Below are 16,082 nucleotides of genomic sequence, written 5' to 3'. Positions count from 1 at the left end.
GATGGGAAGTAACTCAACTTGAATATAGATGTTTTTGTATAGTGATTTCCTACCCTCTTCCAGCCTCAGTGCACCTGAGAGATACGATACATTCTTGGGGATGGTGGTGACTCCCTAGGGTGGCCTCCCTCAAGTGGGGCTGGGACGTATATCTGAATCTCTTGGGAGGCAAATCTAGTTTGAAACATTCTCACGGGGAAACTTAACTTCGACTGGACTGTTGATATACTGTAATGTTATTTGAGATGAAATAGCCTAGACTTTTGGAAATCTGTTTATGTTGGACTCCCATATTTCAGTGTGATTTTTTTTTCTAGTTGGGGTCCTAGTGCAAGCTCACACCCCTGAGGGAAGAGAAATAGTATATTTTCTGAAGAAAGCTCAGCTTCCATAATCAAATTGAAAGCCTCTATGAGTCACTGAGCCCCTTCATATTCACCTAGCAAATCTCTATCTAGTATTAAATTTAGCTTTCCCTCTGTACCTTAGCTTCTCTCTGGGTTTGGGAGAAAACACTCAGATATGCTGACTGGTCTCACTTTAAATTTCTTACTATAAATGTTAAGTGGGTGATTCCCACTTGTAGTCCTGTTCTATTCCTCTGTATGTTTGCTCTTTCATTTTCCAAAGTGATGCTTTCATATCTTCTCTTTTCCCCAATACCTGCCAACACCCTCTTCCCTGTCTCACAGGTGGCTGTTGACAGAACCCTATATTTGATTGGGAAAACAGAAGCAGTCAGAAAGGAATATTCTCATGTTATATATGATCGTCACCGTATCCATGTGGATCTAGACTTACACTGTTCACCCTTCTTCCTCATTCTATGGATGAAGTATCTCTGCCCCTGTGTGGCCCACCTGAGCCCTGGATCCCATATCTCCCCCTTCCTACAGCTCTCACTCCTGCCATCATTCTCATTATCTCTTGCATCACCGATTGATCTCCCTCTACTGGGCTATTTCCATTAGTGTTTAAATGTACTCTAGTATCTTTCATTGATTTTTAAATAAAACTTCTTGACACTATAGTCCGCCAGCTACTGCCCAGTTTCTCTGCTTTCCCCCTATACTTCTTTAAAGAGTTGTTTATCCTCAATTCCTTCTCTTCCCATTTTCTCCTCAGGCCATCCCAACCAGGTTTCTCATGTCACCACTTGATCTCCTTGTCAAGGTCAAAATGATTACGTCATTTCCTGATCCAGCGTGACTTCTCTGCCCTCATTCCACTTGATCTCTCAACAGCATTCAACAGACTCTCTCCACAGTTTTGAGATGCCCCACTCATCTACTTTTCCTTCTACCTCACCTGCCCCTTCTCAATGTTCTTTGCTGGCCCCACTTCCTCCTCTAGACCTCCAAATTTTTGTATTCCCCAGAGCCTGAGCCTAGTCTCTCATCACCTTTAGTTATATTCTCTTATGCCTGATTTCCTCCAGGCACATGGATTTACACACCACCCATATACTATAAATGCCTATAAATATAGGTATATTTATGTTTGTGAAGAACTGCCTCGAGAATTCTAGATTTCTACCTCCAACTGCCTACTTACCCCTTCAAACCTGTAGAATTTCCACTTACCCAGTCAAGGACTCAGGGCCTGGACTATCCCTTTTCATTCATGTTTTACATCCAGTCCATTAACAGATCTTGTGAACTTTGCTTTCTGGATGTATCTCCACTCCACCCATGTCCTGTACCCTCACAGCACCCACTCATTCTACCCTGAGTTTTTAGTATCTCCTAAACTCAACTGGTCTTCTTAGAGTCCATTTTCTACATAGCAGCCAGAGTGATTTTGAAAAACATGAATTAGATTATGCTACTCCTTTGCCTGAACCCTCCAGTAATTTTTCATTGCACTTAGAATAAATTCCAAACTCATCACAGCCCACAAGGTTGGGCACAGTCCACCTCCTACCAATCTGCCAATCTCATCTTTCTCTCCCTCCCAATGCTTCAACCACAGTGGCTTTCTTCCCTTCATTTGAACACACCAAGTTCATTCCTGGCTTCAGGCCTTGCATTTGCTGTTCACTTTGTCTGAAACATTTTGCTCTCATATCTTCACATGACTGACTCGGTCTTGTCATTCAGGGCTCAGCTCAAATGTCAACTCAATTCAAATGATCATCCATTCTAAAATAGCCTGAGCAGGCATAATTATATTATTCTATTTAATTTTCTTTATAGTATTCATTCTGCTCTGAAATTCTCTTGTTTATTTGTGTACTAGCTTTTTGTTTGCCTCTCTGTACCCCCACCATTCATGCACACACACACACACACACACACACACACACACAGGTAAGATGTGTGATAGCAGGGATCTTGCCTGTTTTGTTCACTCCTGAATAAATGCCTGGTACTTAGTAGAAGCTCAATAAATATTTGGTGAAATGGAAATGAAGATAAAGGAGTAGATATTCCTATTGTCAATCATGCCAGGAAAAGGCAGACACCAGAATGGGAAACAAACACTCACAAAGGGAGGTACTTTGATGAGTGTGAAAAGAGAGATTCTTTTCTCTGATGAAATCTTAGGGTTCTGGCTTGGATTTTAAGACCACGGATCCTCCGGGTTCAGCCTCCTGTACTAGAGTAGGGGAAGTCAGGCTCTGTCACATGTAGCAGGCTTGTAGAAAGCAGCCTACTTCTGCTGCCTGTGGCAGGCCTGGCACTCAGCTGAGAGGCGGCCATTGGGCTAAGCAGCAAGGCTGTTACATGGAGGCTCACGAGCATGGGCCTGAGCCTGTGAGCTCGCATGACAGTTCTAAGTTTTTGCTGTAGGTAGTATCTGCTGTCATCTTCCTTACGGGGTTTTTAGAGAAGCTTTCAGCAAAGTTACAGCTTAGTCTTTAACTGTTCTGTGTGGAATTAACAGGGGACACTTTGCCATCTTGAGAGGGAGTGGTAAAGGAAGGCAGAGGGTCTAGAGCAGCTGCAGGCTGGGAAATTCTGCAGAAGGTAGGTGATGAGGGCCTAACTGCTGGTCCAAGACTAGAGGCAGTAACAGACTGACAGGTAAGTCCCCCTACCGTTGGAGAGGAACATTAGAGAGGGAGACGAAGGCTGGCTTTCACAAGGGTGATTATTCAAAGTATCTAAATGCAGTCTGATAATGGAAATGCAACTTTCTTTGTGCTCATAGACCAGTGAAACGTGAGACATCTATGACATTAATAAGATGACTCCTCATGGTTATGTATGGAGGTGGGGGAGTCAGCAGACATGTAGGGCTTCCTGTCCTCTGCTTAGTGAGCTCTGCTCACAGTGTAAGTTAGGCAAGTCTTGAGTAAATAACTGGGCAGGGTAATTCAGGAGGCAGTAAGAACAATCATTTAGGGTTCAGTTTTAGCGTGACTTCCTGACTTCAAATTGCAATTCAGTCGTTTGCAATGTGGGCTTGGGCAATTATTTAGCCTTTATTATGCCTCATGAAGTTTAGTGGTAGCTACCTGGTAGTGTTGATGTGAAAATTAAATGAGATAATCCACAGAGTGCACTTAGCTCAGTGTTGGGTTCATAGCAAGCATAACACACGGGAGCCAGTTTTCTCTGATCTATGATTAAGTGCCTGGAGGAGCGATCAAGGAGAATTAAACCGACTGTGAAGGGTGTTTTCCCACAGTGACATGATGGCATGTCAGGGCTCATCTATTTATCTGGAGAACACCAAACATGCCTTCATATTCAGGGTAGACGTTACCTTAATCACACCATTGGTTTTTACAGGCTCTGACCACTGTAGCAACAGTGCTCGGCCGTTCTCTTGCTGTTCCACTGTGAAGTTGCTCAGTCCACTTGGGGAAGATTCTAGGGTGTGAACCATAGTCCAAGGGCTTGAAACTTCTCCTGCCTGGTTTGTGGCCACAATTCCAATGTGATATGGTGTGAATGGTTCTAACCCAAACAGGTGGGCTTGATGGCTTGTACCCTGTAATGAAAGTTAACAGGTTAGTTTTCTTTTAGGGACTGCTAATAATTGCTGGGAGGTCATTCTCTGACCAAGGTACATGAGCAATGGCAGCACAAACATCACAACAGAGTTTTGAATTTTTAAGAAAACAATGTGGGTTTTTTTCTTGTTCTTCCCACCTGCATGTAGTATCTAATGTGTGATTTCAGACATTTGCAATGTATAGATCAAATAGGATCCTTGCCTTTACAGAGCTGGCAACCCAAAGGATGTGATATATAACATAAAGAAAGAGTCTTGGGGCGCCTGGGTGGCTCAGTTGGTTAAGCGTCCAACTTCGGCTCAGGTTGTGATCTTGAGGTTTGTAGGTATGAGCCCCGCGTCGGGCTCTGTGCTGACAGCTCAGAGCCTGGAGCCTGCTTCAGATTCTGTGTCTCCTCTCTCTCTTCCCCTCCCCTGCTCATCCTCTGTCTCTCTCTTTTTCAAAAATAAATAAACATTAAAAAAAATCTATAATGCTTCAGGTCAGTGCTGTATCCATCTCACAATGGATACCCGTGGCACCGGGTTGCAGGACAAAGAATGGGATAATCCTAAGGGTTTGGAGAGTTAACTGAGACAGTCCTAATTTTTTTTCATTAATCTCTTATACTATTTGTTTATACCTCCCCAATCTCCCTCTTGCATTCTCTTGGTGCATATTTATATTTTACAAATGCAATAAAACAAACACAAGAAAACAAAAACAACAAGCTACCTGAACTATAAATGAACAAACACCTTAGAGAAGTCTACTAGTGATAAATATGTGAAGATATTCTCATTTGTTAAAAACACCATGACTAAAACTATAAAACTTACCAAAAGTAATTGTTAGTTAGGCTTTGAGAACTTGGTTTTTGTTGATTTAAAAGGAAAAAAAAGGATAGTAGAATTAGTTTTTTTTTTTTTTTTTTTTTTTCTGCTTGGGGAGAACATTTAACATATTTTACATCACTAAAAACTGGAACTAAAAGTCTTCATGTTTGAGAGAGCCCAGGGTGCTCTTTCTACATCTGGGCCAGATGGATATGTCTGTTTACAGATAGCAACTATGACTGCAAGTGGACCAGTAATGTGTCTATGGGTAAACACACACACATGCACCCAGACACACACACACACACACACACACACACACACACAGATACCCAGAGACACACAGACACACATACCCAGAGACACCCCCGCCCCCCAAAACACACACAGGACTTTCTGTTTTGTACAACACTCATTGAATGTGAATAATCATGAGGAAGTGTTGACTAGTTAAATGGGATATTCACACTTAATGGTGTGTGAGATCAGGTTCAGTTTGTTAGATGTTTAAATATGACAGATAGCTTTCAATTGTCCTTTCCTCTCTTGTTGCTGGGCACAGAAGGAAGAATGTGAGGTGGGGAAGAGGAAATTAGTTCTAAGAATAGGTACCAAAAGCATCGAATGAAGTTATGTGAATGGAAATTCTCCTTAATTTTGAGACACCCAAATATAATTTTGAATCTAAAACAAGTTAGTAAAATTGAACTGAAATATTTTCCAAAAACCTTGTTACGCAAAACCAAAACATCATAGAGATAATTTTTGACACCCTTTCCTCACATTCTTGGTTATAAGTTTCAACTGTTTAATGTCTCTTCTTATGTGTTAAACACAAGCAAGAAAATATAATTGCCTGTATTTATCAAAAACTTGTAAGTTAATTTTCCTCTCTCAATAAGTCCCATTATGATATTACATGCTAACCTCTTGAAATCTTTTAATATTTAAACATTTGTTAAGCGACCAGACTCTGAAACAAATTTTATAGAAATACTAATTTCTCTTTTTTAAAATATTAAAAGTTAGATCATAAATATTTAAAACTTATTTCTCCACAACATTGGATTGGTCTTTTAGATAAATATAGCACAGAACTAGAATGTCCATAATGAATATTAAATCTGAAGATGCTACAAGTCCCGATTACAAACATTCTTTTCTGATAAATGATTCCTTTTCTGTAGAAATAGGGCAAACATGGGCAAGATTAATAATGCAAAAAAGAAAAACTCTTTGTTCAGAATATTCAGTAATAGATGCCAAAAAAGCATAAGCTCCAAAGCAAATAGTAATCACCTCTAACAGATTATATATAAAAAAGGTAGGCTGTTGGGGGACATTTAGAGATAGCTTTTGTCATAAGAAACATGAAAAGCATGTGGGCTATAAAGCAAAAACATATGTATATTGTCAATAGCAGCACCTGCTCAATTACAGTTTATTTCAGGGCTGAGAATTCCATTCAGCCCCTAGATGGCAATACTATCAAACACTTTTGGTAACATGAGTACTTAATGATTAACAACCGGCATTCAGTCATCCAACACACTCCAGGCAACCATTAAAAAAATAACAAAACTGATTTCATTATAGATCCTTTTAATAAACATTTATAGCTCAGATTCTCAGAAAGCAAAAGTATTCAAAATGCCCCAGACTCAAAACCTCCGCCATCTAATGTAGAAATATGACCTGCTGATTTCAAGTTGAAGTTCGTGCATGCCTGGCACCTAGATTACTCCTTCAAAAGGTGATTACAATAGTTGTGCTTACTTTGGCTTGTATCTTAAAAAGAAAAAAAGGAAAAGGAGAATCTCATGTTGTAAATGTAAAGGATAATTTTTATATCATAAATTTATGCTGAGAACAGGTTCCCATAATATGTTGTTACTCCTGAAGAGCTACAACACACACACACACACACACACACACACACACACACACCTTAAATAAAGCTCATTAATAGCTGTGCTTTTTGTCAATGTTTAGTAAAGTCCACATGAAAAAAAATGAAGAAAATTTTAAAATGGTAAGACAATCCTTACCGGTATATTCTTCAACATTTAAGAAAATCATTTGTATTATTCTCTCTTGAATGGATTTCCAACACCAACATTCACTATTATAGAATCCTGCTGTAAAATTTGGGCACAGTTAATTCTGTGGATTGGGTTGTATTTTGTTTATTCAGTTACTTGTGTTTTTCCTTAGATTCAGATTTGCTTGAGCACGGTCTATCTTAAGTGTTTAAGATTAAATTTCTTCCTTTGGAGGGGTGCCTGGGTGGCTCAGTCAGTTGAGCATCAATTTCAGCTCAGGTCATGATCTTGGTTGGTGAGATTAAGCCCCACATTGGGCTCTGTGCTGACAGCTTGGAGATTGGAGCCTGCTTTGGATTCTGTATCTCTCTCTCTTTGCCCCTAGCCTGCTCATGGTCTGTCTTTCTCTCTCTCAAAGATAAACATTAAAAAATAAAAATGAAAAAAAGAAACATTAAAAAAATTCTTCCCTTGAAGAAGGAAGTCTCAGTAGTCTCCTACTGACTAGTAAAAGTCATCATTAAAAACCTTCTCATGTTTCGTTCCTTTGCTCCCTGCCCTCCTTCCCTTCCCTATGGAAATGATCTTGATTCAATACTCTGACTCCTTCCTCTTCATTAGTTTGCTCCTTCTTTCCCTCACTCTTCCATCTTACCGATTCTTAGGAGACAGATTTCTTGCTATTGCTGATCTCTGGGCTATTGGCTTGTGCTAGCTTCCCACTTGTCCTTGTCCTTTCCGTGTTCACAACCACCTACTATTCATATTTTTATTCTAGAAGTATATTACCTACTTTCGTTAGGCAACAGATGGAAAGAATTATTCAACAGAGGAAAACAGGAATAATCCATTTTCTGCAATCTAATATTTCGAATGAAACTTTGCTTTTTTTTTTTTTTTAAAGAAACTCTTATGCATGAGTGTCAGAATCTGGATACAAATCAGTGCGTCCTTTTATGAGACATAAAGACAAGACTCTCTGGAACACTCTGCCAGTTGAGGTTCTGCTGGCAATTTGAACTACATTTTAACCTCTCAACTCTGCTCTGGGGGCACATGAAACTACTTGGAGTGTTCAGCAGTCTGACAATTTTACACTATCTCCTCTGATTATTTTTGATGACTTGAAGTGCCCCAAAGGTGGCCATGGGGTCAATAGGTTTATGTAGGTTGAAAATGATCAAAAATTACCATTGATCTGTAGCTGTCAATAAAAGGCTGTGTGGGGAGACTCCTTGCACAAATGTTTAAACTGCATAAGGCAACCTAACTTAGTCATCTTCGAGTCTATTGATCTGACGATCCAGCAGTTTCCAAAGCTTCCCCTCTGGTCTTTGTGGTGCATTTTCACTGAACCCACTTACCTTGGCACTTAGGAATCTTTTTACCCTGCTGCGGGTAATGAACCCAAATAGTGGTAAACAGGAACTGTTGTGCTCATAAACTGTATTATGTGTGTTTATTGCATTTCGGAAGGGGCTAATCTTCCTGGTTACCATCAACTTCATTCCCAGCTGATGGAGTTTCTGCTGTCTATACTCCTCATCCTGGGGTCCTCATTTTTTTTAGGTTTATTTATTTATCTTTTTGAGAGATAGATGGAGAGTGGTGTGGGGCAGAGAGACAGAAAGACAAAGAGAGAGAATTCCAAGCAGGCTCAGCACTGTTAGTGCAGAGCCTGATGCAGGGCTCGAACTCACCAACTGTGAGATCATGACTTGAGCCAAAACCAAGAGTCGAACGCTCAACCTACTGAGCCACCCCCAGGTGTACTCTGGGTCCTCATTTTAACATGCATGACTTTTGGCTTATAAATCCTAACCCGGTTACAAGATTCCTCCTTCGCTTTGTTAGTTATCATGAATGCCAAGACCCAGAGAATATGTCACATCAAAAGTTTGCTTTTTTTTTTGTACAAAGATAGCTTCAGAGAAAACTAAATTTAATTATATTAACCTCTGTTTAGTTGAACCACTTGGATACTGCTTCTTGGTTTTATCATAAGTTATAGGTGCCTTGTCGTAATGATACAATAAATAAATGGCTATAAGCAAGTTCTCAGTTTAGATTACAAATAAAACATGAGAAGTAAGAAAAGCTCTTATTTAATCTTACATAAAAGTTATGGCTTTGGACAGTGCATCCAGTCAGTTGGGTGATTTACACATTTTAATGCTGACAAATCAACACCAAATATTTTTGTAGATTTCTAAAAGCCAGATCATTTGAAGCATGGGTTCTGAAGATCTCTATTCCTTTCCATTTATAAAGTTAATTTTTAATTTCTCCAAAGTTGATGAACATATTTATATCTAGGATTCATTTTGTAAAGGTTACACCAGTCTCAATACAGAAGTGATCTTTATTACCCATAGTCATATATCAGGCTTAAATACTTACGCATAGTTATTTAAGTATGAGACTCCCAAACCTGCAAACTGTTACTGTAGAAAATTTCCACTGATTTCACATATGTATTTACTCCACCAGTGCCATCTCTGCCTACATACCTCCTGGCTGGTGGGGCAAAGACATTTTTTGATGGTGCACACATACATGTAGAGTTGTTCCAGAATCAAAGTTTGACTCATAATGCAAGAAAAATAGAAGAAGACACCCTTTAGGATCATAGTTTATTGTTTTACGTGCATGAAGGTGTGCCTGTACTAGGGTGCACTGCTGAGTGGCATGTCAGAGCTGCCAAATGGCTAGTAGAAACATCTAGTATTCTTGGTCAGTAGCTCCATTCAATTCTTTAAACACCTTGAAGCATTTGATAGGGACAAGATTCTACAAAGTTACTGTGGGAGATACAAAATGTTTAACACAGGTTCCTGACTCTTAGGAGCTTGGAATCTACTAGAGAAGGTCAATAATAAATATAGATATGCACAGTTTGGAGTGAGCTGAGTGCCAGGGAAATACTGAGGGGACACTTCTAATTGGGAAGGAGAGAGGTTGAAGAGTGGAGGCATATTTACTTGGGAGGTGGAATCTGATATGTCAGAAAAGATGCAGAGTTTGCATAGATGAAAACATCTGAGTGATTAAAAGAAAAAATACAGAAGGAAAAATGCAGGGTATGTTTGGGAACGAGCTGGGAGTTGCATAGGGCTGAACGTGCGGGGAATAGTGGGGATTAAAACTGGAAAAGAAATTGGTGGCAAGACTAAAGAGAGCTGTGAAAGTTACCCCACTTTTTAGGGATGAAATTGCTTGAGAAACACTGAGTAACATCAGGCAAACATTTTAAGAACCAATTTGGTATAAAGAGCTCTATCATGCAATTTGAGAGAATAAAGGGACTTTAAAATTTTGCCCTATCATGGTATAAGTCATAGTCAGTGAATGACGAAATAAAAAAATCTTCCAAGAATTAATGAATGAATTAATTTAAACATAATTAATCCAATAAGTATGGACTGTCATATATAAAAGGTAATAGGACAGTATTTTCCTAGGAATAAGATTTTCAAAATCTTTATTGAATATTTGCTCTGCCTCAAAAGGTGTAATTATTCTTTTAACACAAATGTTTGCATTTTGGTCACAATCAAAGTGGGGATTATAAAAATTGGGCTGAGTTGAAGCCAATTATATGGTTCTCTGTCTGGACCACTATCAGAATCACATGTACCTGGCATATGGGGCCACATATTTGTGTAGGGACGTCCACACTCTTGCACCAGTCTCTTGTGCATATCAAACACGTACACGGCAGCTGGAAAAGGTTAGGGGCACTATTGATGGCTACAACATAGAATGAAGCCAATTCAAATGTACACACAAGTGGTAAATCATTCCTAGCTCTGAGTTCCAGCTAATGTTAAAAGGCTTCATTTGAAAGATTTCAAGAAAGTATCAATGCATATCTTCCTTTTAAGTAATTATGATATGTATAAGCAAAAGTGATTACTCAGGGGCCCTTTGTTGTAGCAATTGTAAATTTCAAACTGAAAATGTTAAGTTTGGAGTATTCGTGGGCTAGTGCCATGGCGCACTTTTATGCCTTTACTCCCCAAAATATCTACACTCAGAAAAGATATGTAAAAGAGGGGTTTTCATTTTTTCTCTCTCAGAATACATCATTAATTTTATAATGGGGGGAGTGATGCAAAAAGAAGATTCAATTCACAGAGTTTTTTCTTCATAGACAAATGGGCTCTATCAATCTAATCTATAAAGCACAATCTAGAGTTCTTGCAAAATGAACGATGTTACCTCAGTTACCATAAAAACATTGGAGGAAAAAAAAGAATGGTTTCGAAATGGCTCATTTTTCAAAAGAGAAGAGGGGGAAAAAATTAAATCTGCGATAATTAAATTTTAAAATGGCAAATCAGTCACACTAAATATTAAAAAGCAGTACTTCTGATCTATCAAAATTAAAAATGTGCATACTCTGTGACCCAGCAATTCTATTCTGGCCATCTATTTTATGGCAATACTAGTAAAACTTTACTAAAATATATTTAAAAGAATTTCATTCCAGCCATAGTTTTGTAGTAGTCAATCCTTGATTGAGCAAGCCTTGATATTTACTGAAGGTTTCCTGTGTAATAAGCAGCATCCTAAGCTCTGAGGACACAGCAGAAAGCAAAGGATACATGGACACTAACCTCTTGAGTTTTACATTATAATGAGGAGAAATGGGCAATTGATAAGCCAAATAAAGAGAGAGACAGAATTAGATATTGTGGTAAATTATGAAGGTAATAAGAGTGCTGAAATAGAGTTTGGGTTTAGGTGATGGGGAAGAGTGAGATGCTTGGTTTAAGACGGGTGATTCAGATCCTTGATGAAGTTCCATTTAGGCAAGAATGCGGAAGAAACCAACCATGTGAAGAACTAGAGAAGCTTTCAGGTGAAAGGGAAGAGCGTGGCAGTTTTGCTGACAGAGAGAAGCCAGTGTGAGTGAGGGGGGAATGGCACTGCATAAGGTCAAAGTCATGGGCAGAAGCCAGGTGATGAAATCTTGTAGGCCAACATTAAAGAGTCTGATTCTAATTTCAGTGGAAAATTATTGAAGGCCTTTAAGCAAGGGAGTGACATGAATTAATTTAGGTTTTAAAGAAATCATTCTGGCTGCTCCGTGGAGAATATGTGTAGGGGTTGTATTAGTCTACTCAGGCTGCCAAAACAAAATATCATTGACTGGCTTAAAAAATTAGAAATTTCTATTCACCCAGTTCTAGAGGCCAGAAATCCAGACCAAGGTGTCATCAGGGTTGGTTTCTGGTGAGGCCTCGCTACCTGGTTGTAGAGAGTTGTCTTCTTATTCTGTCCTCTCACTGCCTCTCCCTGCATGCACTTGGAGAGAGGGAGAGATCTCTTGTGTCTCTCTTTCTTCTTATAAGGGCACCAGTCCTATCAACCATTCTTACAACCTCATTTAACCTTAATTGCTTCCAAAAGTATCTACCTCCAAATACAGTCACACTGGGGGTTAGAGATTCAACATATGCACTTTAGGGGAACACAATTCAGTCCATAATAAGAGTCAAGAGGAGTGGATTCTGTGTAAGTCCCAGGAGGGGTGATAGTGACTTGGTCTGGGGTGGTAATGGTAGAGATGGAACTAAGTGGATGGATTTATGTTTTGGAAGTAGAGCCAAGAGAATTATGACAGATTGAATGTAGAAGAAAAAAGGGAATGAGAAGAATCAAAAAGGACTTGGGTTTGCCTTGAAAGAAAGGGTGGGTGGTGTACCATTTGATGAGATGTGAAGTTGAAAGAGTATCAGATTTGCGGAAGGAGGGAATAATTTGGGGCATATGAAGTTGACATGTCACATAGATCTATGAATCTCTATTGGGTTAGGAATATACATCTGAGAGTCATACATCTCTCTCCAAATCCAGCCTCCAATCCAAAGGCCTTTTCAACCTCTCCACTTTTATTTCTAATACATCTCAAATTCAGCAAGCGATCTCTTGATTTTCCCTTCTGTACAGTTTGTATTATGTTAAGTTGGTTAAAGTGAAACTACATATCTCAGAATCCCCTTTCTATGGCAGCCACATCCTAAGGTGACTGTGAATTATACCCTGGTACTATTATACTCCCCTTGAGTTTAGGCAGGACCCCATAACTTACTTCTAAACAATGTAAAATGTGTCATGTACATGAATATAAGAGACACCATCTTAGTTGACTGAGAACAAAATTTTCCTGTTGGTCATGAGGAAGCAAGCTGCCGTGTTATGAGAGGGCTGTGAAGATCCCTGTAGCAGGGAACACTGGTGGCCTTTAGGGCCTGTGGGCCAATAGTCAAAATAACAATTCAGCACCCCAGGCCTAAAATCATAAGGAAATGAATTCTGCCAACAACCTGAATGAGCTTGGAAGAAAATACCTCCTTAGTCTAGCCTCCAGATGAGAATGCAGCCCAGTGGACACATTGATTTCAGCCTTGTGAGACTATGAACAAAGGACCCAACTAAGCCATGTCTAGACTTCTGACCCATGGGACTATGAGATGACAAATACGTATTCTTTTTAAGCCACTATGTTTGTGGTAATTTGTTATGCAGCAGTAGGAAACTTCTACACCATCCCTTTATGGTTCTGGGTTAAAGTTGGTGAGGATTTGGAGGATGAAGTCAAGCAGCAACCATTATTCCTTGAAGTTCATTGAGATGAGAAATGGGGATAAATAGGCACAGAGGTGTAGGTTTCAGCTTGTCCAAATTCTCTTCTGCTCCATATCTGGCTATCTCCAACTGCTGGCTCTGACCAAGAGTGGCCATGGGTCTATGATTTGATTCTTGGTATTGGCTTCATGGGGATGGTAGCTACCCAGAGGCACAGCTTCCCTTTGACATCTCCAAAAATCTCCTCCTGACAGTCCCATGTAGATGGCCAGTCATGCCTGGCTGAGCCAGTCAGACTGGCTGAGTGGCAGCTCTTCTACCTATCCTCTTACTCCTCTTTCTGGATCTTCACTTTTCCAGCCCTTCCTACAGTTATTTGAGCCCTAATTCCTATAGGAAATCCCCTATCCCCATACCAATAGTGCTCAGATTTGTCAACTGAAATGTGTCTGATGCACCGACCAAAGCTGCTTCACTTGTAGTCTTATTTTCTAGGCAATAACTCGATCTTTCTAATTTCTTAGGCCCCAAACTTTGGATCCATCCTCTCTTTCCTTCACATCTACATTGGGTGATTAGGAAATAATATTGGGTTTATTTAACTACAAGATACATCCAGAATCCTACCAGTTCTTACCACCTTTGCTACAACCACCTTGCTCCAAGATATTCTCTTCCTCTTCCTTCACTGCCATAGTCAACTTGACTGGTCTCCCTGTTGTTGACCTTAATCTGGCCCCCACCCCCATCCACACAGCAATCAGAATAATATTTTTGAAACATGTCCAACCATAGGACCCCTTTGCTCAAAATCCTGTGGTAGCTCTCATGTCATTCAGGGTATAACCTGTTCTTGCCTACATTTCCCTTCTGATGTCACCTCCCTCCTTGCTCTCCACATGCAAGGTGCACTGTAGCTACACCGGGCTTGTTGTGATTTCTCAAACACATTAAACAAGTTCCTGTCTTGAGGGCCCTGTACTGGCTGTTTCCTCTGCCTGCAGTCCAATTTACCCACAAGTCCTCTTAGGTAACTTCAGCTCATCTTCTCATTGAGCCACTTCTGTTTAAAATTGCAATCTACCATTTTCCTCTCCCACTCCTTCCATTTTGGGACCCCTTTTCTTGCTTCCTATTTTTCTGTTTTCCAAAGCACTCATCATTCCTTTCTGACATACCATGTAATCCATTTATTTGTTATGATTATTATTTATTCTTTTTTATCTTTTTACTAGAATGTAAACTCCACTGGGGCAGAGATCTGTATGTGTTTCATTCTCTGCTCCATCTCAAGTGTCTCTAATTGTGCCTCATAGAGAGTAAGTGCTCAAAAATATTTGTGCTATCATGAATGTGGACATAATTCAAACTGAAGGGAAGGGGTGAAGAAGAGAGTGCAGAGTGGGACTAAGAGGAGTCTGGGAAGAGAGGGAGCATCGAGGAGGAGAGCATAGGTAGAGGAGAGGGCCCGACACCAAAGAGGGACAGAGACAGGGCGAGGATGAGAAGCACAAGCAGAAGAGGACGAGGCAGTAACGAAAACTAAGAAGGAACAGTGAAGTAGGAAGAAAACTAAGAGAGTGAGATTTCATGGACACCAAAGAAGAGGTGTCTGTTGCTTTGCAAACAGAGGTGTGGTCATCCGTGTCAAATGATGCTGAGATGTTAAAGAAGATACACACAGAAAGGCCTTTGGATTCACTGGCCAGTGGTCCTGATATAAGCTTTTTAGTGGAGTGTAGAGAAAGAACTCTGATTGAAGAAGGAGGAAGAGAACCAGATGTGTGGAAGGAGAAGCAGAAACTATTAGCATAACCTCTTTTGAGAAGTTGGCTCTAAAAGAGGACAGGGAAAGGGGATGGTAGCTGGAGGGGCCTGTGGGGTCACATTCTTTTTTTTTTTTTAAAGGAAGATACTAGAACATGTTTGTATATTGACAAGAAGTCTCCAATAATAAGGAAGAGATTGTTAATTCAGGACAGGAGATATATTTAAATATTAGGACTTCCTTCTCACTTTGCACGTAGAAACCAGGGTAGCCAGAATTCTGTGTATGGCAAAAGGATCTGGATGTGCTCAGATATCAGCCAATTAACTCGGCGTTTGCTTAGCATCTGCAGCAAGGCCGTGATTCATACTATGGCTGCCACTGTTGGTTGCTTAGCTCTTTTCATAGAGAAATCGGGGACAATGAAGCTTCATCCAAAAATGAAGTGGTAAATAAGCTGCAAGTCCCGTTATCTGTTAGGAACAGGGTAATTTTTAAAATGCTTTTTAATTAAATTATTACTTTTGATAAATTGTATCTCCCAAGTGAAGAGTACACAATGAAAAGTTACCATTTTCTTGCCTATCCTCCCTAAGAGAAAGCGATTATAATTATTTTTGAGCAACGTTTTTGCCTTTTCGTGTCAAACCTGGTGTCAAGTATTTCACATGCATGATCTCATTTGATCTGCACCAAACAGCATGAGGCTGATAACATCACACATAAGGAAATGGAGGCTTAGATGAGTTAAGTAACTTGCCCAGAATCACACTGCCAGTAAGTGGCAGAGTGACGATTTTATTCCCATCCTATATCGAGTTCAAATGTTACTGTCAACTGCATTAGTGGTTCTAATGTTGGGGTCCTGGGACCTGTGTTTCTTAAAAACAATAAAGGAC

The 16,082-nt window shown here is 39.9% G+C and overlaps 1 protein-coding gene across 3 annotated transcripts in view; it reads right to left on the bottom strand.

The window, feature by feature from the left end:
• The window catches only part of USH2A (usherin), a 742,577-nt gene that overhangs the window by 53,337 nt on the left and 673,158 nt on the right, over nucleotides 1–16,082 (bottom strand). For all 3 annotated transcript variants that reach the window (XM_045455771.1, XM_045455772.1, XM_045455773.1), the window contains exon 62: nucleotides 3,712–3,939. In XM_045455771.1, the coding sequence (XP_045311727.1) occupies nucleotides 3,712–3,939 (228 nt within the window). The remainder of the gene's footprint in view (nucleotides 1–3,711; nucleotides 3,940–16,082) is intronic.

Source organism: Leopardus geoffroyi, chromosome C3, assembly GCF_018350155.1.
Source record: "Leopardus geoffroyi isolate Oge1 chromosome C3, O.geoffroyi_Oge1_pat1.0, whole genome shotgun sequence".
Lineage (NCBI taxonomy): Eukaryota > Metazoa > Chordata > Mammalia > Carnivora > Felidae > Leopardus > Leopardus geoffroyi.
The sequence above is the reverse complement of the archived record's forward strand: the minus strand, read 5'-3'. Positions and strand labels throughout refer to the sequence as shown.